The sequence below is a fragment of the Carcharhinus amblyrhynchos genome, chromosome 5 (genome assembly GCF_965287045.1).
Source record: "Carcharhinus amblyrhynchos chromosome 5, sCarAmb.v2.hapA, whole genome shotgun sequence".
NCBI classification, from domain to species: domain Eukaryota; kingdom Metazoa; phylum Chordata; class Chondrichthyes; order Carcharhiniformes; family Carcharhinidae; genus Carcharhinus; species Carcharhinus amblyrhynchos.
Window position 1 is genome coordinate 67,485,328 of NC_137328.1, and position 27,259 is coordinate 67,512,586.

Here is a 27,259-nt window from a genome sequence, read left to right on the forward strand (position 1 = left end):
TCAAATTTACTGACATGGGGTGTCCAACGACCCAGTTGAAGATGATTTCCGGCCCAATCATGTGGCATATTTCTGGGCACTCCTCAGTGGTTTCAGCATCATTAGATGCAACAGCTATTGGTAGAGGGGCAGAGGAGCTGCTGCCCTCGTCCAGAGCACCCTAAGAGGAGCTCACAGAGATGACAAGCAGCTCATATATTTGGCCTCCCTGCTCCTCATGTCCCATTGGACATCCAGCATCTGCTGCCAGATGAACAACTCCAGAGGTTCATCATCTGCCACAGATTCCACATGGTCCTGGTCTGCAGGGGTGTTTCCACTTTTGGCACCCTAGGACCTTTCTGCCTCTGCCATCTCCTCATTGAAAGTGTGAAGTACATTACCCGTGGAGTCAACAACCTAATGCCCACTGACATGTGTTGGTGCTTGGCTCTGAGAGAGGGTGTAGGTGTGATTCTTCCTCCAAGTTTACTGAGGTTATCCTTGGATTCACTGGTAGCTCCTGTGGAAGGTGCATCTGTGGAGGAAGAGAAGATATTAGTAAATTCAATCATCATAGTCAGTACGCATGTTAGGCAGGCTGGGGAGACAATGGAGACCTGCAGCACAGTGCTATCTGCATTGAAGTTTCAATGGGCAATCTGGCTGTGACATTTCTATTTCAGATGAGAGGACCCTGTAATGTTGCATGTGATCAGTACTCTTACCTTTATTTGACCCCTGCCTCACCATGAACAGAGGAGCGAGTTGGCTGGTGGCATTCTGCTCCAGGACATTGCTCTCACGTTTGGTGCGGATATGTAGCCTGGGATTTTACAGCCTCGTCTGTCCCAGAATTGGAGCGGGTGAGGCTCGCAGAATGGAAATCTCTGTTGGCCTCAGACAAGATTTTGCGATCTCATCCAAGTCAGGTTGTAAAATCACGTCCACAGATTGGGAACACCACCACCTGTTTGCCAGCGTTCTGCAGAATTATGATTTCTCTTCTGACCAGGGAAAAATAGAATTGATCGTTAGTGCTCCGTCTCCTTGATAGTCCATTCCAGCTTGCCCCCCGATTACCAGCCAACCCCTCCCCCCACACACACACACACACACACACACACACACACACACACACACACACACACACACACACACACACACACACACACACACGCTAAATGTACTGACATCCCAGCAGCAAGGCATGTTCCAGTACCAGTTGGCACACATTCACTTACACCCCCAAGCTTCCTGAGAAACTGGCACTGACTACACGTCTTCATACTGGTCCATGTCATTTTTGCAATTAACCTTGCTGACTACAGAAGATCATTGAACTTTCTGCAAAACTGAAGCCATGTTTTGTACCACTTCCTTCCCACTGACATGGGTGGTGACCTCTGCCCACACCTTTTGGTCAGCCTTCCCTTGACATGGGGATTTGGCACCTGGCACTGATCTCCCTCAACCAGGACATCCAGGCAGTAATCAAAGAAACACAGTGAAGAACACCCACCCAACTTGCCCTCCTGCCTTCAATGACAATCAAATGCCGAGGCCATGAGAAGACACCACAGACAATTATTGCAAAGTTTCCAAACCACCTCCCTCAGCCACCTGACAACTCCTGGAAGCATTCAGGGAGCTGCCTCTTCAGTTGTTAAACTCTCTGCTGGGTCCCCACTGGACCTAGTGCCCAACTCTTTCACAACCCTGCACGCACTGAAAAGCCGACCGTCAGTCACGTTTCATGGGTGGGCCTCAATTGATGCGTCAACGTAATATCATCTGGACAAGGTGATGTTGGTCAGGAGCAGATTTTACATCTGCTTTCAGCCACACCAGCTGTAGATGCATTCCAAAGGTAAAATTCAGGCCAGTACCAGCTTGTTGACATAGAGTCATAGAGGTTTACAGCATGGAAACAGGCCCTTCAGTCCAACTTGTCCATACCGCCTTTTTTTTTTAAAACCACTGAGCTAGTCCCAATTGCCCACATTTGGCTCATATCCCTCTACACCCAACTTATCCAATTAACTATCTAAATACTTTTTAAAAGACAAAAGTTGTACCCAACTCTACGACTACCTCTGGCAGCTTGTTCCAGATACTCACCACCCTCTGTGTGAGAAGATTGCCCTTCTGTATCTCTCCCCTCTCACCTTAAACCCATGCCCTCTAGTTTTAGACTCCCTTACCTATGGGAAAAGATATTGACTATCTAGCTGATTTATGCCTCTCATTATTTTACAGACCTCTATAAAAATCACTCCTCAGCCTCCTGTGGTCCAGAGAAAAAAGTTTCAAACTATCCAGCCTCTCCTTATAACTCAAACCATCAAGTCCCGGTAACATCTTAGTAAATCTTTCCTGCACTCTTTCTAGTTTAATAATATCCTTACTATAATAGGGTAATATAAGTAAAGCATTCCGCATTACCAGATGCTTGTGTAATTTTATAACAGAATTAAGAACAATTAACATGATAAACAAACTAAACTACAGTAGATTTAAATCATTGTCCAGATAGGTGATTAATGGCTTTCTTTGGTATTCATAAAATGGGGCGTGGGAGAAGGATGCAGTGACGTGTCAAAAACAAGCTTAAAAACAGGAATCAGGCAACAGTGACATATGGGGAAGTATTACTACTGGGGAATGGGTGATATGGGAGTAGCCAACATGTGACTCTTCCTGTTTCCAGTAAGTGAAAGACCAGCAAGAACTTGGAAAAAACTTTCCAAATTTGGAGATAACATAAAATGCACCATGGTCAACATGAAATAATGCAGCATTTTCTCAAGGATTCTTATCTTTTTGGGCAATTAGGCCAAGCAGATGACAAGTTTAGTTTAATATGGATGAATGTTGAAAAATGAATACAAAATCCACCTGTTAAATTGATAGTTCATAAATGCCATACCGATCAGGAAAGAAACATGGGGATCATGGCAGACAAATCCATCTACCCAACACCTCACTGCACTTAAAAAATAAATAAATAAAATTACTGGGTTGCATGAATGGAAGAATCTGGAGTAAAAGCCAATGTTGTTGTTACACAAGATTTTAATCAGGCCCTATGTAGAATAACGTACGGACTGTAAATTGCAAGGAAATACTGCCCTTGAATGGGTGCAGAGGCAAACAACCAAAATTATGCAGAGATTGAGGAATTTCAATTATGAAGAAAGTTTAAAGAGATTGGGCTGGTTCTTGTTAGGAAAATGAGACTTAATAATTTTTTAAGAGATGGACAAAGCTTATCAAGACAAATTGTTCACTTATGGTGAGGGGTATAAAGACCAGATACAGAAATTCTAGTGGAAGTCAAACATCACTGCTAATATATCTAATAGGCTTGCAGAGCAACTGACATGGGAAAACTGAATTAAATAATATAAATGGATGAATGGAGCAGCTGGGTGCATTTCGGGAGAAAGGATTAAGAGAAAAAAAGTAAATGGGCTAAATCAAAATAGTAATGTCTTTGTTGGGTCTCATGATTTTGTGTCCTTGCCTACATTATGATCTGTATACCAGTCACCTCAACCCACGTTAGGGTGCACTAGTCCTCTGTTAGTCAATTCAGTTCATTCCACGTGATATTCAGAGATGGCTGAAGGCTTGTGCTCCAGAAATAGCTGCACTCCTTACCAAGTTGTTCCAATGAACTACAACACTGGCACCTACCCAATATTACAAAAAATGTTGCCTGACATGTCCTGCTCACAAAAAGCATGGCAAATCTAATCTGGCCAATTACCATCCCAGCCTATTCTTGATCAAAGTAATGGAAGGTGTCATCAACAGCGCAATTAATCAGCACTTACTCTGCAATAACCTGCTTACCAATGGTCAGTTTGTTTCCCACCAGGGGCATTCAGCTCCAGACCTTATTACAGCCTTGATTCAAACATGGACCAAATAGCTGAATTCCAGAGAGGAGGAGAGAACAGAATTTAACAGGAATTGGGAGAAAACTCTCCACTTTTGGGGTGATATTTAGCGCAAAGAAAAGGCAAATTAGAGATGGGCAACAAATGCTGGCTTTATCAGCAGTGTTCATATCCCATGAATAGGACTGAATGGTGGCACAGTGGTTAGCACTGCTGCCTTACAACACCAGGGACCTGGGTTCAATTCCAGCTTTGGGTGACTGTCTGTGTGCCTTGGTTTCCTCCTATAGTTCTAAAATGTGTGGGATGGTGGACTGGTCATGATAAATTGACCCTTCATGTCCCAAGATGTGCAGGTGAGGAGGATTAGTGGGGTAAATATGTGGGGTTACAGGGATAGGACCTGGGTGTAACGTTCAGTTGGAGTGTCAGTGTAGACTCGATGGGCCAAATGGCTTCCTTCTGTACTGTAAGAAATCTATGAATGCGTAGAAACAAAATCCTCATTGGTCTGGTCTCTCCCCAGTCACCCCTGCTCCTGATGCATCCGCAAGTTCCTGCGCACTGCTTCTAATCGTCCCTTCTGCTTCTCGTTCTCTGATCTACCTTCAGTGAACGTTTCATCAGTCCTTTGACTAACCTCTCTCAGCAGATCAGGTTCATCTTCTCCCGCCCTGCTGACAAAGACATTTCTTTTGGAATGGAATTATATACTGTTCTTCCTTTTAAGTACGCAATACAATGTTAATTCTGAATCAGCACTCCTATTTTCTCAGACAGTATGGAGGATTGCTACACCAATGGAGGGTGTGTGGATCTGGTGAGGAAGTGGTGATCTTCTATCCATTCACAGCCAAGGGGTTTGTCTGCATCTCCAGGGTCTACCTGCTTTTTTTCAGCCATATTCCAAAGTCTCTGTCAGATTTTCTTAGCTTCCTGCTCCCTCTGCTGCAATGATCTACATTTCTTGTGGATCCATCTTAGTTTTGCTTTTACCAGTACTACTCTACTTTGCAATTCAATCACTCCTGCCCTCTTTCATTTTATTCCTTTTTTCTATCCACCTACCTCTACCCACCCTCAAATCCTCTATTTCTATTCCTTCATCGGGTGTGGGCAGTGCTGGCCAGGTCAGCTGTATTCCCCATCCCTAATTGTCCCCAAGAAAATCATGATGAGCTGCTTTTTTGAACCACTGCAGTACATATGATGTAGGTACACCCAGTGTTGTTAGGATTCTGACCCAGTAACTGTGAAAGAACCAACGATATTGTTCAAGTCAGGATGGTGAGTGACTTGGAGGGGAATGTGCATTCCCATGCATCTGCTGCCCCTGTCCTTCTAGGTGGTAGAGATCATAGGTTTGGAAGTTGCCTTGGAAGGAGACTTAGTTCAGCTGCAGTTCAACTTGTAGATGGTACACACTGCTGCTACTAGGTTTCAGAAGGGGAGAGAATATTTAAGGTCATGTATGAGCTGCCAATCAAGTGGGCTGCTTTATCCTGAATGGTCAAGCTTCTGAGTTTTTTTGGAGCTGCACTCATCCAGGTAAGTGAAGAATATTCCATCATACCATGACTTGTGCTTTGCAGATGTTAGATGGGCTTTGGTTGATTAGGAGGCAAGTTACATGCTGAAGAATTTCCAGTCTCTTGTAGTCATTATTTATATTGCTGGTCTAATTCAGTTTCTGGCCAAAGGTAACCCTCAGGATATTGATAGTGGGATGCAGCAATTGTAATGCCATTAACTAGCGATGGTTGGATTCTCTTTTGGTGGAAATGCTGGCACGTGTGGCTCAAATGTTACTCACCACTTCTCAGCCCAAATCTGAGAATTGTCCTGGTCTTGCTTCATATGGACATGAATCTCTTTGGTATCTCAGGAGTTGTGAATGACATCAAACATTGCACCATCAGCAAATATCCCCATTCTGACTTTATGGTAGAGGGAAGATTATTGTAGAAGCAGATGCTTGGGATTCGGTCACTACCCTGAGGATCTCCTGCAGTGATGTCCTGGAACTGAGCTGATTGACCTCCAACCATCTTCCTTTGTACCAGGTATGCCAACTAGCAGAGTGTTTCCCTTCGATTCTCATTGACCTTCATTTAGCATAGGCGCCTTGATTCCATACTCAGTCAAATGCTGTGATGATGACAACAGCAGTCACTCTTACTTCAACTTTACAATTCTAGAGTTCGGCTCTTTTGTCCATGTTTGGACAAAGCCTTTAATAAGGTCAGGAGCTGAGAGGCCCTGGTGGAATACAAATTCAGCATCAGTGAGCAGTTAATTGCTGAGTAAGTGCCACTTGATGAACTGTCGATGACAGTTTCCATCACTTCACTGATGATCGAGAGGAGGCTGAAGGGGTGGTCATTGACTGGGTTGGCTTGTTCTGCTTTATGAACAGAATATTCCTGAGCAATTTTCCACATTGCCCGATTTATGCTAGGGTTGTAGCTGTACTGGAACAGCTTGGTTAAGATTGCAGCTAGTCCTGAAGCACAAGTCTTTGATGTTATTGCTGGTCTTTGCAGTATCCAGTGCCTTTAGATGTTTCTTCATATCACGTGGACTGAAGCAAATTGGTTGAAAATGGACATCTGCAATGCTGGGGAACTGTGGAGATGAATCAGATGGATCATCCACTTCTGGCTTTGCACTGGATTTAAACCTCTCTCTAAAATCTTCTAATTATGGTCAAGATCAATCTGAAATACAAATTATTTGCTGCACAACCTGCTGGATTTCCTGCATTTTCTGTTCTTTTATCTCAGATTTCTAGCATTTGAAGCATTTTGCTTTTGTTTATTCCAGATGGGGTCTGATAAAAGCAATTCTCCAGCAATACTGATGTGCACCCCAGCAAGAATGTTACCAAATTTTCCTCCTCCAACAAACATCAGTTTTACTTGAAGTGCACCAGTACTGGTAATAGAATCAAATGAACAGCATGTGAAAAGGTCAGAGTGGAAAGTCGGCATCATATTTGTAGATTTTGCAAGGTTATGCTGCCATTTGTACTGGTTACTTGTCAACCTTGGTCACAGATACTTCTGATGGGTTTTACTGATCTATTAATCTAGAAATGGTAAATAATGATCCAGGCATCGCTAAATGGATGTATAGTGTGGATCTAACTTGGCACAATGAAACAATACTGATGCAATCAAGGAATATGGTTCACATTGGTTTTGGTGGTGGTGGTGGTGGTGGTGGGCAAAAAAAAATCAAAACTAGAGACTACTGATGCTGGATACAATGAGCTGAAAGCATGTAATGAAAAATTGACTTTACTAGCTTAAGGCATTCTGTAATCTGATGCTAGAGCAGGAAATTGTGTATCCTCAAAAAATATGAAAAGGAAGCTTGGTTGTGTTTGCTGGCAATATTGTGAATTGGGTGGCACAATGGTCAGCACTACTGCCTCACTGTGCTAGGGACCCGGGTTCAATTCCAGCCTCAGGTCACTGTCTGTGTGGGAGTTTGCACATTCTCTGTGTCTGTGTAGCTTTCCTCCAAGTGCTCCACTTTCCTCCCACAGTCCAAAGGTTTAGGTTGATTGGCCATGCTAAATTGACTCTAATTTCAGGGGATTAGCAGGGTAAATATGTGGGGTTGCAGAAATAGGGCCTGGGTGGGATTACGGTCAGTGCAGACTTGATGGGCTAAATGGCCTCCTGCTGTACCATAGGGATTCTATTAACTACTAAAAGAAAAACTGCACCGCTGAGGTTTGCCTTACATTGATCATACAGTGGGGTCTGCTGAATCTAATCAAATCCAAGCAAACAGTATTAAAAGAACTAAACGTGACACAAGTGCGAAGGGCTTATTTTGTTTTTTGGATACATTAACTTGTAACCTGCATAATATTTGCTTGGGGAAAAGTAGCAGTTCAGCTATGCCTATAGAGGAAACAAAACTACAATCTTAGTTCAATAATAATTTTAAATAGGAATGGGAAATCTCTCCAACAACCTACTTTTACACACATTAAAAAGTGGATGACAGTAATAAAAGCATGTAAGTAAAGAAATACTTAACCAGAATATCTGTGAATTCAGCAATGCATCATAAAATGATTGCCAAGGGATTAAGAGGCTATTTTTCAAAAGCATGTCAATTTCCAAAAAATGTATAGTTTTACCACCAGGTGTGACAAGCAAAGAAAGGTGTGTGTAGGGCTGAAAGAACTGAAGTAGCGACTACCACCTACACTTTCAAATTAAAAAGCACTATGACAATTGAGCAGAGAGTTTTGCCACTGGAGGGAAAATTGCTGCGGTTCACTTAGGCCATTACCAAAAGCCTGAAGACACAATGGGATGTGGAAGCAGCAGATAGAAACAGTGATGGATTTAAGTTATTAGCACAAAGGAAAATGATGGATGGTCTTCTGCTTTTCTTAATCTACATCATCATCTTGATCTACCAAAAGATACTTTTGTTCACTAATAAACTTAGTTAATGCCCAGATAAAATCAGAGTAGAATAATCTGACTGTTAGGCTACATCCATATCGATCAATAAAATCACTTGTACTAAGGAAAGCACAGTTACATTCTGACAATCCTAGTCATTAATATTATTTAACCGCACTAAGTCGACATTCAGAGGAAGAGCGATTTTAAATCCTTTGTGCCTTGTGGTACTTTTGTCTTCATAATAGGTTTGTAAATACTGCAGTAATGGCCTCAATTTAGTGCAATTACTGCTGAATTAGTGGTACTTACTAACCACAAAATATTTTTAAATCATACAAAAATGTGGTTTTTGACAGTGTTTTAAAATAAAATTTGATAAATCAACAACTTGGCACACCAAATCACTGAAGAAATAATTTAGAAGTTCCCGATGGAAATAAATAAATCTAATTAATTGAAAACAAAGTTCTATTTAAAATACTGAAAGCAGCCCTTATGTAATTTTATGTTATCTGAACCATAGCAGAGGAAAAAAAATGAACAAGTAGTGATCTTACAAGCTTGCTGGAAGGGTGGTGTCTGCAGGCTCTCAGCATACAAGGGAACTATTTCACATGGCTTTAAAAGAGAGTCATGATGTTAACCCATTATGGGACTTCTTACTGTATTTAAAACAGAGGCCAAAGGCTGGATTTTCACTACTGAAGCAGATAGCTCGAGATGGGGAATTTCAGACTTGCAGGCCCTACCTTAGCAAAAAAGCTGCCAAAAGTTCATAAGATATAGGTGCAGAATTAGGTAATCCGGCTTATCGAGTCTGCTCTGCCATTCACAAAGCAGATGCCATGGCTGATACGCTCCTCATCCCCATAACTCTGCAACCCACTACGAATTAAAAATCTAACGTCTCCTTAAATTTACTAAATGTCCCAGCATCCACCGCACTTTTGGGTAGCAAATTCCACAGGTTCAGGACAAGTAGTTTCTCAACTCTATTTTAAATTTGTTACCCCACGGCTAAGACTATGGCCTCTCGTCCTAGAACGCCCCACAAGAGAAAGCATCTGCTCCACGTCTACTTTATCCATGCCTTTTATCATTTTGTATACCGCAATTTCATCTCCCCTCATTCTTCTAAATTCCAGAGAGCATAGGTCTAAACTTCTGTCACATGAAGATGCATTCACTTACCATGACCACTTCATGACGTGGTTAAATTTCTGGTGATACTGCTGACAGATCCTCAAGATTTTCTGGGCCATCTGATTCAGTTCCTGAGTTGCCCTCAGAGGCCTCCTGGCTCCCTGCAGAACCAATGGCAACTCTCCTCCTGTTTAATTCCACACCAAGGCCTCTAGCACTGCACTTATAAGCCTCGAGCTCTCTAATTTCAACTGCCGCATTCTATCATTCAGTGCAGCTTTCCTTAAAGAACAGGAAGTTGGGAACACTACATGCTATCACCACAACACTACTCAGCACTCTGCTGAGCTCAGAGACAGTCAGCTGGTGGGAGTCGTTTGGTGCTGGGCTACAATTAAGCAAATGAGGCGAAAGCACTAAATTTATATCCTGCTCAGCAGTACCAGGTGAAGGTGAATTGTGACCTCCTAAATGTTCGGCACAATCCATTTTTTACAGCCTGGTCTTTACGCCAATGAGACCTGTCATTTTGCGTAGTCATCAGCATTCTATTGTTGGAAGAACTAAACTTATTCAAAGTGAGCCTTGTTACCCATGTGGTATCAATTTTCGTAAGAAATGGAAGCGGGAGTCAGATATGCAACCCCACTTGACCATGGTGGGGCAATGGTTAGTACTGCTGCCTCACAGCACCAAGGACCCAGGTTCAATTCCCAGCTTTGATTACGGTCTGTGTGCAGTTTGCACATTCTCCCCCTCTCTGCATGGGTTTCCTCCAAGTGCTCCGGTTTCCTCCCACAGTCTGAAAGACGTGCTGATTAGGTGCATTGACCCAAACAGGTGCCGGAGTGTGGCCACAAGGGGAATTTCACAGTAACTTCATCGTAGTGTTAATGTATGCCTTACTTGTGACTAATAAATGAATAAAATCTTATGACCCACTTAGAGACATGCTAGAATGACTTGGGTTTCCCTAGATAGGTCACTATATACCTCCCCGTCACCTCAAATTAAGCCCCCCAGTGTGACCGGAACATAAAATCCAGCCCCTTATGTCAGAGGCACCTTCTAAACTAACTAACGGTCTGTTTAACAACTTAATATTTTAGAAAATTTTGCAATTACTACAGCTGGTCAATGGGTCTCCTCCAAACATACAAGTGCAGTCAGTAAATCACAAGTTCAGCAAAAGTCTAAAAAGGTGTGTATTAATAGTCTGGGGCATCAACTGGTGTTTCAGAATTCATTTGAAAAAGCTAATTTCAACTTCTGATCCTAAGTATACAGGATAGACATGTCACTGCTTGTGTTTTACTATACCGGTTATAGGGGTTACATTCTCTCCATCTCCCACGCAGATTCACACTGTGGACTGAATACGCAAATCGCTGAGGAAATGGAGCTGGAGGTAGATGGGTCAGCAATTTCTCGCCACTGCCGGTTTGCTGACATGGTTCTGCCTCAGGGCCTTTTTCAAAGAGTTCTGGTGGTGGGAGAAGAGGAAAGCTAGCCAATCAAACCCCTTTCATGGGCTTATTAGGGCTGCGATGCAGACACTGACTGCCCTCCACAAAGACCAAATCCCTAGCATGGCTCCAGGTGCTAGCCTGGCACCAAAAGACTTCTGGGGACACCCCGATCTTGACATTGCTAAATCAGCAATGTCCACTTCAGATGGCAGGCTTGTCAACCTGTCAGTGCTAAAGGGCCACCTATTGGTCCTTCATCCTCGAGAGCCTGCAAGTCGTCCATAATTGAACAAAGAACAAGCACACCAGCCACTAAGTGGCTTGTGCTTCAAAAATTGTATTGAACATTAGATGTGAACACAAACATCCTTGGAACACAAGTGTACCTGATGTCAGGGACCCAATTCCAGAACAAAAATTCAGCTTTACGTTTCTATGATTCTCTGTTGAGGCAGTAGCAATATCATTTTCAAAGTTTTAACTAATTTTGGTTAAAGCAGAGCTACACTGGTTTCTAATCAATTACTTTCAAGATTCTTTACTTCAAAATCAAGTTGTCAGTTTATCTGTCAATTTAAAGTAAATACAGGTTTCAGGAGAGTGTGTGTGATGCTTTCACTGGAACATCACTCAATATTAAAAAAATCAAGAGGCCTCTTTTCAATCCTTTACAAATCATCTAATCTTCGCTCACTAATAGGCTGTTTCTGAAATTATATTTTTTTAGATAAATTACTTCAAACACCATAGACAACTAAGTAGGAATATTCTAAGGCTACATAATGACTTGATAATAGCCCGAAACTGGATACAGGCCCATTGTTAAAAACTTGAGCTTTTTAATTACTCGTGTGTAGATCTATTCTACATCGGAGTATTCTCAGTTCAGACCACTCTGCTGATCGTTAGCAGTTCAGGGCCAGGATTTTACAACCTCACTCGGGCGAGTCTCATAAAATCCCGCCCGAGGCCAATGGAGAATTCCGTTCTGCGAGTGGGTGAGGCGGTAATATTCTGGCCTACATCTCTGATGGGCCTAACATTCTGATTCAAAGAATCTAGTCTTAATTTCAGTGTGTTGAGACGGCAACTTAAGTAATCACCTTTGCGACTTGCATGATCAAGTTTACATACATTTGCTGCTTGAGAACTACAACTGATCACGAGGGATGCATATAAAAAAAATTCTAGAAGACTTGAAAAAAATGGCATAACATTAATAAGGACATTTGAAAAATTGAGTAGCTTCTAAATCAGTTAGCGATACTATTCAGACGACAGCATGCATGGAAAACCTGGATGGACCCACAGATTTCTTTTGCTATGACAGTGACACAAATGGGCCATTATCTTTATGTAGTCTGTATTTCACAATTCTTGGCATCCACACTTTGCTGTGTGAAGTGCCCTGTGATCTGATAAATCAATATTTCATAGCAGAATTCATAGGCGTGTGACAGTATGACAGAATAAAACTGAAACATGTAATATGGGTTGAAACCCATGATATATTTAACAGGTTAAACACCTCTGAGGGCAACTGGCGTATAAACTCATTTTTACTAGAAAGGAACTCTCAATGCAGAACAGGTTTAAGCAACTGGACTACATAATCCTGATTTATGAGGCAAGCCTTTTTGTAAAAAACGCACACACATTTTGGAAGAATTACACTATACCTGAAGGTAGGCCTCTAAACCATGGCGTCGCTGTTCCAAGACTTTAGGTACCCAGTTTCTCACGTGCTTTGAAGGCATTTCAGGCGTTTTAATGCTTTTCTTCAACTTTTCAGAAAAATAATAATTTATAATTTACATTTAACAAACACAAAGCCACTTTAATACAATACTATTTGACTATATTCTGTGCTCCTCTTTCTCCCACCTTGTTATGAGATTATACACAATAATACACATCTAACAGAGAGATTTTTTAATTCATTGCATTAGTAAGAAGTTAAATATAGACGGATTTTCACTGGGGGCAAAAAAAAGTTGCAGGGATTTTCAATTTCTGGTGTCTGGCCAAATTATGAGTCAGCTTTCATGTTGTCATTTGCCATCTTGCCACCTGTCATGTTTAGACGCAAACTAATTTTGATGGCTTAAAAAAAGACATCTGCACAGAAAAAAAATACACAAGAAAGACAGACAACGATTATTCAGAAAAATATAGACCAGGTTTAGTTGCTCATAAACGATTGGAATCCAAGACAGAATTACAATCATTAAATACTTGGGCAAATATGCTAAACAGAGACCATCAATATGGATTTCTAATGAGCAGAATGTATGTGACCAAATGAATAATTTATTAGAAGATGTTACTGCAGTAACAGAAATGCAGTATTGAGTCAAAAATTAAATTTTCAAAAGGGACTCGATAAAGATGCTACAAAAAGAGACATTGCTAATGGTATCTAGAATTAAGGAGAATTAGATGATAAGAATGAACTTTTGGTTGTGAGGTAAAACCAACTTTTTTGATGGAGCTTTTGTTTATTAGGAATGTATAAACGATCTGTACTCTTCAGAGGGAACATAAAAATTGGGGAGCTTGGCAAATTATGATGACATCTGTGAAAGAATGCAGGAGGAGAGAGTAAATGGTAGATGCACTATAGAGAAATATGTAGTGACCATTTTGTAATTAGGAATAAGGAAAAAAAGGAAACACACCACACATGATAAGATGTTAGATAAACAAAAGAGCGCGGGATCTTGGCATGGAGATTATATGAAGGAAAGTTGTGACTTCTCTGGTCTAAATCACAATCGTTGCCCCATCCCTCTTGCTGCGAAACCCTTAAAGATCAGCACCAATTGTTTTAGTAAATTGCTGTGTATTAACTGACTGATAAAAGTGTAGAGATAAAAATTTCCCCATTTTAAACAATTGTTAATTTTCAACATTGGTCTTTTAACTTAATAAAAACCCATAAATCTAATACATTTAGTTACAAAAAATATGAAACAATTTTCTCAACAAATAGTGGCACTCTAATTATTTTAAATTCAAGTGCATATTTTTGTAAACATATTTCTGTCAACTTTCAATTGATCAATCAATCCGAATAGCCTGGTGCACGTTACTGGACATCTGTCTGGTTCAATGCGAATAACAATGTGTTTTATTTTAAATGATGAGAACTTTTTGGCACCATGGGTTAGGCTGCAGCAGCTTTCATCTGGCCATTTAGGCACTTGCAGTGCAACTACCAACTTGTTGCATTCTTTTTTCTGCAAGGCAGCAGCAGGGTCCAGCATGGCTGCCATTTACCTTTTCTATTTGAGGTTTGAAGGCCCTTCCACCGCTTGCTAATGCTTAACAAATTCAAATTGGATGGCGAGTTCACTGCCAGTCCAAGTAAGGCAAATACATTTGAAGATTGTGTCCTGCGAGTGATGCAGATGTGGTGGGGGTATGAACACAGTACCTAAGCGTTGGGTTCCCTAACCCACATTGAAAATCAAGTCCTATAAGCTTTGGTGATGTAGGAAGTAAAACAATTCACCAAGATACAGAAAGGGGTGCTTTGCAAAGGTTTTGTTAAAACATATTGTCACGGTACAGTAGAGGAAATACTACCCTGTGAGCAGCTTGAGATACATCCGACCCAGAGTTTGTATCTGGTACCCGACATTGGAAAAATATTCCAACTATAGCTATCACGAGTTGGGTTGGGTTCGTGAATAAAGCATAGGAACCCTCTAAGCAGTAAGCTTAAACCAACTCTGATCATACCAACTGACAAAAACAGCATGGAAGTACTTTCAGCAGTGGGAGTTCCCATCCATGCTGCGAAAAGGGTAAATCTGACAGCCCTAACAAGATAGCCAAGATAACTGATTTTCAAAAATATGGCTACATGCAGTTTACTGTACAAATGGCTACAATACACAGTGATTAATTGAGTCTGCAGCCAAAGTGTTACAAATGTTGTACTCAGCATCAGCTCAGAAAACAGCAATTGTGAACAATATTTTGTTGAGGAATCCTTCTATCAACAGCAGTCAAGGAGTCATCATCACAGCTGCCTCCAACCATGACAGCATTGCCAGGTGAGTAATGAACTCTTCAGATGAATGGAGACAAATTCAAGACAATTCAAGTTTCCAGTAGAGCTAGCTGCCTACTAGATAAATACCCTAAGGATGTCACTTCAACCAATGATTAACAATTCCACTTGCTCTGTGGTCTTGTAGCAGAACCCTACAGTGGGTGCACATTGGGAGTGGGGGGTGGGGGTGGGTGGGTGATTGGCGACAAGACAAGAAAGAAGTTACCTTTTTGTGAAGTGCGTGAAATTCACTGTAGCGTTTCTCTACAACGTGTTTCCTTCCACTCATCAGTACTTCAATTTTAAATACCTGCAAAAGCAAAACATTTCTTTAAAAAAAAGCTGGTTTGTTTCAGTGCACCTTTGGTCCATGGCCATAAAATTGCTCCTACTTTTAATGGTACAATGTACACAACAAACAAAGGGCTCCAGGGACACCTAAAAGTAGCATTGATTTACGATGATTCTGGTAAAAGCTCAGCTGATAAGTTTGTCCAACAGACTGATTCAACAGCAATTAAACTTCTGGATTATTTGTGTTATTAAACCCTTCCATTTTCTGCACAGGAATGAGTCATTGAATATAATCCACTAACTTTACTAACCCATCTTGGAATAAAATCAATTAATTGACCACAAATACAAAACAAGTTAATAAACCTCCAAAATATTTTGTCACTTGAAAGATTAATCCAGTCTTTTTTTCCTTCTCAAGATGATGACTCCCACAGCGCATTTCTGGCATCTTTGAATCTCAGGCTCCCAGTGTTTGCATTTCTTTTTAAAATTATGGAAAGCTCAGCACAGATACACGTTTATAATTCTGTGGTTCTATGCACAGTAACCTGACAACAGAAACCATCAACAGCTTACAACATTACTACAACATGTAACCATTCCTGTGGCAGGTTAATTTCTTTCTAACCTGCACATATATTCATTTAAAAAAAAATCTCAGCTGGACATTTTCAGTCTGCCGTAACACGATGGGGCATGGCAAAAGTTCACTTTCATTACAAGACAAATATGACAGGTTCTACTGCCTTCACTGGCCTTTGGAAGGTTGAAAGGCCAGGATAGCAAGTCTCTGGGTGTGCTAATTAATACCCTGCACAGTGCCTCTGCCTGAATCTTGGGTCACTGATTTGTTCTGGAAAATGGATGATAAAGAACGTGGAAGAAAGCAGCCAACAAAGCTGGGGACAGAACATCCACAATAAACAATACGATATTCAAGTAAAAACAAATTATTAAAAGGAGACAAATTCAGAGCCAACATTCAGATACATATGTCTTTCAGCTTAACATTTTGAGAACATGGGCAAATAATCTTTAGTAGATTTTCTGATGCGTTTCATATCTCTCACAAAAGACGTGTTTTTCTCTTTTCTGAAACTATTTTTTAAACTTGCTGAAAGCCGTTTCATTCAATAAAAATAACTGAATACAAAACGTGAACAGGAAATAGAAAAATGACCTTTAATTTGAAAAGAATGTAACTGTAAATGCAAAAGCAAAACACTTAAAGATTAGAAATGCTAAATTATACATAAAATATAATGCTTTGCTGTTATTATTTCAAACACCATATGCATCTTCAGTGTGTTTAATTACTTTAAATCATGGTCTAATGCTACAATATGAAGTTCAAATCATCCCAAATTTGAAAATAAACTTCTGTAATTTATCAATGGCATCTTTACATTTGGTTATTTCCCAATGAGAACTTACTTGGAGAATGAGAGTTCTTTGTTTAGTATATGATACTTGGTTATCTGGTCTCTCTTCCTCCACCCCCCACCCTCAAAACTTGGTCATCTGTTCCGAGGGAACATTGAGGCGGGCCAGGGGCTGGTGCGGTGCACAAAGCTGCCCCGGACACATCTGGGGGGCTAGCGGTCAGGCCGTGGGGGGTTTGGAGGGCCACACAGCCAGCCATGCAGGTTGCGAAGCTTGCGATTGATCAGGAGGCCAATAGTGTGGGGCCACTGTGCATGCGTTGATCTTGGCACTGAGATCAGTGCATGCGCAATAGCCTGTTCAGTACTATGCTGCCGGCTTCTCCAGTGGGAATAGGTCCCTCCACCTGCATTTCAGCCTGATTCATACTGAGGCACTCTGCAGTGCACAGAGTGTGGGAGATTCATTTTGAAACTCCCATTGAAAAATACAGCAAAATTTATTCCAATGTTTAAGCGAATTGGACAGTTAGAATTTTTCTGGGAGAATCTTTCCCCCATACTTGTTTTCAACTTACGTTACTCATTTCCCTTTGATTCTGTTGTAAAATCCATCACTTTGTATTACCTGTCCCATTGTAGATAATGTAATATAGACAAGACATGCTATTGTACAGTTTAATGACCATTAACATGAACTGACCATGGTTTTGGGGTGGGGGGTGTGTGGTGGGGAATAAATTATATATTGACTGGAACTCATTGCCCACAAGGGTATTGGCTGTGGAAATAATCAATAACTTCCAGAAGAAATTGGATAGGGGCTTGGAGGAAATAACCTTGGGAGGGCTATGATGACCATGCAGGAGAATGGGTGTTTGAGCAGAAGTCCAAACATCTGAGACTACTGCTACACAAATATCAAACATGCCCACTGCTCTATCACCACCCACACTTTGGCAAATCAGACCACAAAGCTGTGTTCCTACTCCTGGATTACAAGCAAAAACTGAAGCGGGAGAATCCATCAAAGAAAGTCATGCAATGTTGGTCTGAGGAATCAGACAATCTCCTATGGGGCTACTTGGAGTCAGTGGACTGATCTATATTTAAAAACTCTGCAACGAACATGAGTAACTGACTTCATTAGTAAGTGTGTAGAAGATTGTGTGCCAAAGAAGCAAATCCGCGTGTTCCTCAACCGGAAACCATGGATGAACAGGGATATCCACCACTTGCTGAAGTCCAGGTCTGAGGTGTTCAAGTAAGGCGACCCTGATCTATATAAGAAAGCCAGATACGATCAAGGAGATCCATCAAAGATGGCAAAACACAATACCAGATCAAGGTCGAATTGCAGGCTAGCCACACAGGCCCCTGCCAACTATGGCGAGGCAAGGTCTGCAAGACGTAACAGGCTACAAGATGAAGGCATGTAAAATCGCCAGCTCTAACGCTCATCTCCCCGATGAGCTCAATGCATTCTATGCCCGTTTTGAGCAAGAGATCAGCGAGAGCAGGTCCTCCACCCTAGAAGAACCTGTATCTGGGGTCACCATTGCAGATGTCAAAGCAGCTTTCTCGAAGGTCAATCCACGAAGTGAACATAAGAACATAATAAGAACATAAGAAACAGGAGCCCTTCGAGCCTGCCCCGCCATTCAATAAGATCATGGCTGATCTGTCTTGGCTCAGTTCCACATTCCCGCCCTCTCCCCATAACCCTTAATCCCCTCTCTTATCAAAAACCCATCAACCCGCGTCTTAAAAATATTTAGCGAGGTAGCCTCCACCACTATAATGGGCAGAGAATTCCAGAGATTCACCACCCTTTGAGTGAAGAAGTTCCTCCTCAACTCCGATCTAAACCGCCCCCCCTTTATCTTGAGGCTGTGCCCCCTAGTCCTACTATCCTTTCTGAGCGGGAAGAGTCTCTCTACCTCTATCCTATCCATCCCATTCATCATCTTATACATCTCAATGAGATCTCCCCTCATTCTTCTAAACTCTAACGAGTACAAGCCTAATTTATTCAGCCTCTCCTCATAGCTCAACCCCCTCAACTCCGGCATCAGCCTAGTAAACCTCCTCTGCACTCCCTCCAAGGCCAAAATATCCTTGCGTAAGTACGGCGCCCAAAACTGCACACAGTACTCCAGCTGCGGCCTCACCAATGCCCTATACAGCTATAGCAAGACCTCCCTACTTTTATATTCAATCCCCCTCGCGATGAAGGCCAGCATCCCATTCGCCTTCCTGACCACCTGCTGCACCTGCAAGCTGGGATTTCGAAAGGCTAGTCATGGCGCAAATAAATTCCAGTCTCCTGGATCCACTAGTTTGCCTATCGCTGCAATAGGTCTACAGCAGACACCATCTCCCTGGTCCTGCGCTCAACCCTGAAACATCGAGATAATAAAGACACCTATGTCAAACTCCTATTTATTGACTACAGCTCAGCCTTCAACAATCAATATTCCCGTGAAACTCATCTCCAAACTCCAGGGTCTAGGCCTCGGCTCCTCCCTTTATGACTGGATCCCAAACTTCCTAACTCACAGGCCCACAAATCAATAAGGATAGGCAACAACACCTCTTCCACGATCATCCTCAACTTTGGTGCCCCACAAGGCTGTGTTCACAGCCCCCTCCTGTACTATACAGTGAAAAGTATTGTTTCTTGCGCGCTATACAAAGCATACCAGTTCATGACCGAATTCACACTGATTGTTTGGCCAAATTGCCCTCTAATTCGATTTTCAAGCTTGCTGACAACACCAACTTAGTGGGACAGATCCCAACAATGACAAAACAGAGTACAGGAATGAGATAGAGAATCTGTGAACTGGTGTGGCAACAATAATCTCTCCTTCAATGTCAACAAGACGAAGGAGATTGTCATTGACTTCAGGAAGCATAGAGGAGAACGTGCCCCTGTCTACATCAACCGGGACAAAGTAGAAAAGGTTGAGACCTTCAAGTTTTTAGGTGTCCAGATCGCCAACAACCTTCCCCCCCAATCCAATACTATAGTTAAGAAAGCCCACCAATGCCTCTACTTTCTCTGAAGACTACAGAAATTTGGCATGTCAGTTATGACTCTCACCAACTTTTACAGATGCACTATAGAAATCATTCTACGGCTCCTGCTCTGCTCAAGACGACATGAAACTACAAAAGATCGTGAACGTAGCACTATCCATCACACAAACCAGCCTCCCATCCATTGGCTCTACACTACCCACTGCCTCAGCAAAGCAGTCAGCATAATTAAGGACTCCACGCACCTTCCGTTGGGAAAAAGGTGCAAAAGTCTGAGTCACGTACAAACCGACTCGAGAATAGTTTCTTCCCTACTGCTGTCAGACATTCGAATGGACATATCTTGCACTAAGTCGATCTTTCTAAACAACCTACCTATGACTGTAGCACTGCATTCTGCACTTTCATTTCCTTCTCTATGAATGGTACGCTTTGTATAGTATGCAAGAAACAATACTTTTCACTGTGTACTATACATGTGACAATAATAAATCAAATCAAGTAACTGGTCTGCAGCAGCTGGCATAGATGCATTTGATGGGCTGAATGGTTTGTGTGCCCCAAATAAGCCTGATTCAGTGGGTGAAATATTCTACTCCTGCCAGTGGAAGGTTTCATGGTGGACAGGAGCAGAAAATTTGGACAGGGGTCAAAAATCAGTTTCCCACCAACAGAAAACCATTTTCCCCCTCACCAAAACTGGGTCGGGTTTCCCTGGTGATACACATCAGAAACGCCATTTGTATGAATTGCCCTGTCATGAATGGTCAGAATCACGTTCCATTTCTCAATCTAATGTCACACCAGCAGGAAATTAGATCGGTCTAAGTCATGTTGTAAATAAGTGATGTTGTCTGCATGGATTTTAGCAAGGCCTTTGACAAAGGTATGGTAGATTGTTGCACAAGGTTAAATCTCTTGGCATCGAGTGGGAGGTATCTAAATGGATATAAAATTGGCTTGATGACGGAAGCCAGAAGTTGGATGCATAGGGTTGTTTTTTAAACTGGAGGCCTGTGATCAGTGGTATGCCTCAGGGATTGGTGTTGGGTCCACTGTTTTTTGTCATTTATGTCAATGATTTGGATGAGAGTTTGAGGCATGGTTAGTAAACTTGCAGGTGATACTAAGATTGGTAGCATAGTGGACAGTAAAGGTAGTTATCTAGGATTGCAACATGATCTTGATCAATTGGGCCAGTGGGCTGATGAATGGCAGATAGAGTTTAATTTCGATAAATGTAAGGTAATGCATTTTGGTAGATCGAGCCAGGGCAGAACTTACTCAGTTAATGATAGGTGTTGGGGAGAGTTAGAACAGAGGGGTACAGAGGATGTCCAGGGGTACCAAGTGTTTAGAAAGGATAGACGGGAGGAAAAAGGGGGTGGGGTAGCTCTGCTGATTAAGGATAATATCAGGGCAGTAATAAGGGAAGATATTGGCTCCAAAGAGCAGAACGTGGAATCATTGTGGGTGGAGATAAGGTACAGTAAAGGGAGGAAGGCATTGGTGGGTGTGGTCTATAGGCCCCCAAATAATAACCTGGAGGTTGGGCGGGCTATAAACAAGCAAATAAATGATGTGTGCAGAAATGGAGTGGCGATAATTATGGGGGATTTCAATCTGCATATTGACTGGTTGACCCAAGTTGGACACGGTGGGATTGAGGAAGAGTTCTTGGAATGCTGTCGGGATAGTTTCCTTGAACAGTGTGCGACGGAACCAACGAGGGAGCGAGCTATCTTAGATCTGGTGTTGTGTAACGAGGCAGGAAGAATTAGGGATCCTCTTGGGACGAGCGATCATTGTATGGTTGAGTTTTTGATGCAGATGGAGGATGAGGAAGTAGGGTCCCAAACCTGTGTCCTCTGTTTGAACAGAGGGTAGTACAATAGGATGAGAGAGGAATTGGCAAATGTAGATTGGGGGCGCAGATTGGTCGGTAGGACTGCTGAGGAACAGTGGAGGATCTTTAAGGAGATCTTTTTCGGTGCTCAGCAGAAATATATTCCAATGGTAAAGAAGGAATGTAGGAGAAGGGATAACCAGCCGTGGTTATCAAAGGAAATAAAGGAGAGTATTAAATTAAAAGCTGATGCGTTTAGAGTGGCAAAAAGTAGTGGGCGAGTAGAGATTGGGAGAGGTTTAAAAATCAACAAAGAATGACTAAGAAGTTGATAAAGAAAGGAAGGATAGACTATGAAGCTAAACTAGCACTAAATATAAAAAAGGACAGTAAGAGTTTTTACAAATATATAAAGAGGAGGAGGCTGGCTACAGTGAATATTGGTCCCTTAGAGGATGAGGGGGGGGGGATTTAGTGGTGGGAGATGAGGAAATGGCGGAGGCCTTAAATAAGTTTTTTGCCTCGGTCTTCATGGAGGAGGACGCGAATAGTTTGCCAGATATTAAAGATAGAAGGATGGTAGAGTTGAGGGCCTGAATGAGATTACTGTCACTAGAGAGGTAGTGCTTGATAGACTAACAGGACTGATGGTGGACAAGTCCCCAGAACCGGATGGAATGCATCCCAGGGTTCTGAAGGAAATGGCAGAGGTGATAGTGGATGTCTTAGTGATTATTTACTAAACTTCGCTGGATTCTGGGGAAGTGCCGGAAGATTGGAAAACCGCTAATGTTACACCGCTGTTTAAAAAAGGTAGCAGGCAAAAGGCAGGGAATTATAGGCCGGTTAGTTTAACGTCTGTAGTTGGAAAAATGCTTGAATCCGTCATCAAAGAAGTGGCGAGGCACCTAGAAAAGAATGGTTTGATAGAGCAGATGCAACACAGATTCGTTAAGGGGAAGTCGTGTTTGATGAATTTATTGGATTTCTATGAGGATGTGACTAGTGCAGTAGACAGAGGGGAACCGGTGGATGTGGTGTTTCTCGATTTTCAAAAGGCGTTTGATAAGGTGCCTCACAAAAGGTTGCTTCAGAAGGTTAAGGGGCATGGAGTTGGGGGTAAGGTGTTAGCGTGGATAGGGGATTGGCTGTCTAATAGGAGGCAGAGAGTTGGTATCAATGGGTGCTATTCTGATTGGCGGTTGGTGACTAGTGGGGTGCCGCAGGGGTCGGTGCTGGGGCCTCAGCTATTTACCATTTATATAGATGATCTGGAGGAGGGGGCTGAGTGTAGGGTAACGAAATTTGCTGATGACACAAAGATGAGTGGAAAAGCAAATTGTGTGGAGGGTGTGGAAAGTCTGCAGAGGGATCTGGATAGGCTGAGCGAGTGGGTGAGGACCTGGCAGATGGAGTACAATGTTAGCAAGTGTGAGGTTATCCACTTTGGCAGAAATAATAGTAGGAAGGATTACCATTTAAAGGGAGAAAAGCTGCAGCATGTTACGGTGCAGAGGGATCTGGGGGTCCTTGTGCAAAAACCCAGTCTGCAGGTGATCAAGAAGGCAAATGGAATGCTGGTCTTTATAGCGCGGGGGACAGAATATAAAAGCAGGGAGGTCTTGCTGCAACTGTACAGGGCACTGGTGAGGCCGCAGCTGGAGTACTGTGTGCAGTTTTGGTTGCCGCACTTGAGGAAGGATATATTGGCCTTGGAGGGAGTGCAGAGGAGGTTCACTAGGCTGATACCGGAGATGAGGGGGTTGGACTATGAAGAGAGAATAAATAGACTGGGTCTGTACTCGTTGGAGTTTAGAAGGCTGAGGGGGGATCTTATAGAGACGTATAAGATAATGAAAGGGATGGATAGGGTAGAGGTAGAGAGATTCTTCCCGCTCAGAAAGGACAGCAGGACACAGCCTCAAGATTGGGGGGGGGGGGGGGGGGGGGAAAGCGGTTTAGAACGGAGTTGAGGAGGAACTTCTTCACTCAAAGGGTGGTGAATCTCTGGAATTCTCTGCCCGTTGAAGTGGTGGAGGCTGCCTCGCTAAATATATTTAAGTCATGGGTAGATAGGTTTTTGACAGACAAGGGAATTAAGGGTTATGGGGAGAAAGCGGGAAAGTAGAACTGATCCACTTCAGATCAGCCATGATCTTATTGAATGGTGGGGCAGGCTTGAAGGGCTAGATGGCCTACTCCTGCTCCTATTTCTTATGTTCTTAAGTTCATAGCTCCTTAAAAGTAGAGTCACAAGTGGACAGGGCAGTGAAGGAGGTATTCGGCATGCTTGGTTTCATTGGTCAGAACACTGAATACAGGAGTTGGGACATCTTGTTGAAGTTGTACAAGACAGTGGTAAGGCTACACTTGGGATATTGTATATAGCTCTAGTTACCTTATTATAGAACGGATATTATTAAACTAGAAAGATTGCAGAAAAGATTTACTAGGATGCCACTGGCACTTCATAGTTTGAGTTATAGAGAGATGCTGGATAGACTGGAACACTTTTCCCTGGAGTGTAGGAGACTTGGGGGTGATCTTTTTGAACCCTATAAGATAATTAGGGGCATAGATCAGTTAGATAGCCAACCTCATTTCCCAAAGGAGAGGAGTCTAAAACTAGAGTGATACAAAACGGTCGAGAGAGGCAATTTTTTCAGGGCGTTGAGATCCGGAGCGAGCTGCCAGAGGTAGTAATAGAGGCGGGTACAATTTTGTCTTTTAAAAAGCATTGACAGTTAAATGGGTGAGATTGGTATAGAGGGGTATGGGCTAAACACAGGCAATTGGGGCTAGCTTAGGTGCTTAAAAAAGGCTGGCATGGACGAGTTGGATCGAAAGGCCTGTTTCCATGCTGTAAACCTATGACTCTATTGCCAGAATTGTACTGGCTCACCTGCCTGAGGCTTGTAAGATCCCACCCAAGGCCAATGCAGAATGCTGTTCTGCGAGCCTTGCCCACTTTGATTCCGGGGAGGACAAGATGGTAAAATTCCAGCCTACAACTCTACGAGCAGTTGCTAGCTCTCCCATCATTCGTGACTTTGAGGCAAGTATATCAAGGTCTATCTGCAACAGTGCTCCTCCAGATGCTCACCAATACCAGTGAGATGTCACACTGGAGAATGTGGATCTGGTTTGTTCACTGGGAGGGTATCATCTGAGGGGCCCAGGAAGGACTGCATAGACGCAAAGGCCAGTATTGTGACTAGGTCGGGAGGGAGGGGAAAGAGAAGGAAGACGGTAACGTGGGTGATAATGGGCAATGGTGTGGTTGGAGAGGCTGGGGGGAGACTATGGTAGGCAGAGACTGAACAGTGGCAAACTGGAGCCCAACATGGAAAATGAGAATGCCGATAGAGGTGGTGGATGGGAATTGTATCGAATGAGTGGGAGGAGATACATGCATACTGCAGAATATGAGGAGGATTGTGTTAAATGTGGCACAAGCGGGACCGGTTACACAGAAACTCATGGAAGTAAGGGAGGGGAAAAGCTTGCACGAGGGACAGACTGCACAAAGGTTCATGGTGAGGGGCACTCAATAAAAAGGAGAATCGGGAGAGTTCATTGGAAATCAATCATAGTCCCTGGCCTGGTGCTGCGAGGTCGGGCTCAGAGATTAAAGGCAGCCCTAGATCTCGTGCACCCCATAGTCAGGGAGAGAGATTAAAGAGAGCCCTGGGGCTTGGGGGCCATGCTACGCACATCATAGTCCTGTTCCAGGGAAGGGCAAGGCCAGTGCGCTCAATTAGGATAAGGTGCAGTTTGCTGTGCAGATCGTGGTCTTGACGTGCAGGCTATGGTCATGGTCTTTCAGGCTTCGTTCATGGGCTGCAGATGAAATGGTTAGAGTTTGGAGAGACATCTGCAGCCTTCAACAGTGGGAATATGTAATACAGAGGGGGCTATTCAAAATGCTCTTGCGAGTGGGACTCTTCCAAGGGAATATAGACAGACTCCTCTGTCATTCACTTTAGTCTGTTGACTACCTCTGGCAACTCTACCTGATTTTTCATTACCTGTATTTCCAGCTTTTGTGACACGGCTTTTTCCCACAGGCTCATCATCGGATCTGGACTCAGCAGGTGCCTAATCTCCAGCAGTTCTCAGTGCCAGAGACCTGGGCTGTCACTGCCTCAAACTGCTGTAGAGATGTGTCAATGGGATGTTCTCCAGAGTTGACCCCAAGCCTATCCTATAACCATGGAGAGTATCTGTGAGCTGATGCAGGGTGTAGGTGAATGCAGTGTTAGGGCTTCTTCCAGTGGCTCCTCAGCTTCCTCCCCTGCGGTGGCCTGGGATCTGGAAGTTATGGTGGAGCTGGAGGTCTATCTGGATCTGCTGCTGCCTGTAAGAAAGAGGAGATAGAGTTAGTTCATAAGCAGGCGGAATGCAACATTGCGTATCACTCACTGTGATTATCAGGAAGTGATCAACTCATGGAAGGCTCATCCATACTGGCTGACTGGGAGAGGCCAATCTCACTTTCTCCATGAGACTGATCTCTGCCTCACCCACCAACTCAGCGGCATCCTTCTCGAATTTGGTCAGCTCCAAGATGTCAGTCCTCCCTTTTCCTATCTGGGATCTCCCACTCTTTGAGGGCAAGTTTGCCTGCATGAAGACAAAAGGATGGGATTTGACGTGGCAAGATGGAGCAAAGGTTGGGAAGCATGCAGGCCTGCTGTGTGCTGAGTCCTTCCCAGTAAGGGCTGAGGATGGAGTTTGGGCAGCATGATAGATGAGATGCTGGTGATATTTAAAGTATCTGTGACAATTGTGAGAGATTACACTGAGTAGTGTAACACTGCTTGATGCCATCATGTGAGAGAGATTGGAATAAACTGAAGGTTGACTTACCCTGGTGGAGCAGATGAGATTATTCATCCTCCTGCATTGGATGGCATTTCTTGGTGGATGCCCAACGAGCTGACCTCCCTTGCATCCATCTCCTAGGCCGGCAATATGAGGCTTGTGGGATTCCTAGAACCATCTCTAGTGTAAAGCACATCCCAGTGTTGGCAGACTCCATTGATGAGGGCCTCAAGAGAGTCATTATTCGCTTGAGCGTCTGGAAATACCTCCTTGATATAGCTGGGTTGGAGAGAGCAAATGTGAGCATGTGGGTGGTGTTTAAATATGGCACCCAGTCTGTCGACTCCATTAGGGAAAGACAGGGCAGATGGACCAGTTCTTGGCCCACCATGTGATTCGGGGCAATACTCGCTTGTGCATAATCTGAGTGTGCAATTGGTCAACCATCACCCAACAGGAAATGCACCATAGAACCCACCTACCACAACATTTCGTTTCAAAAATATAAAAGGAAAATTCTGCTGTGTCTCTAATTCAACGTGGCTGGGGGAATTACATTGATCCATGGTGGAAAATGATATTTTACTTAAGCACTAAACGACTGGAGGGTACACTTTCCATGTGGGTGCTGCTTTAGTTATACAGTACCCTCCTGTTATGAGGTATTTTAGATTTGTTTTACTGTCTCACGGAGGCCGTCTTTCTATTTAATTGGCTTTTCTTGGCACTATTTAGGATCTCTGTAGTACGTGGAGTCAAGATCCTATTGATTTTTGATTGGGAAGTGTAAATTTTCTGCAAAGCATTAAGGCCAATTCACTTCACAGAATGACTTTATGGGCACATTGCTTCTAATCATATCTTATAATCGTAGGAGGG

General features: G+C 42.9%; 1 protein-coding gene across 2 annotated transcripts in view; it reads right to left on the bottom strand.

Annotated features, from left to right (window-relative positions):
* Window positions 1–27,259, bottom strand: part of LOC145343089 (sorting nexin-24-like) — a 147,788-nt gene that overhangs the window by 53,934 nt on the left and 66,595 nt on the right. For both annotated transcript variants that reach the window (XM_080188954.1, XM_080188955.1), the window contains exons 2-3: window positions 15,216–15,299; window positions 12,609–12,713 (exon numbers count right to left, since the gene is read on the bottom strand). In XM_080188954.1, the coding sequence (XP_080045080.1) occupies window positions 12,609–12,713; window positions 15,216–15,299 (189 nt within the window). The remainder of the gene's footprint in view (window positions 1–12,608; window positions 12,714–15,215; window positions 15,300–27,259) is intronic.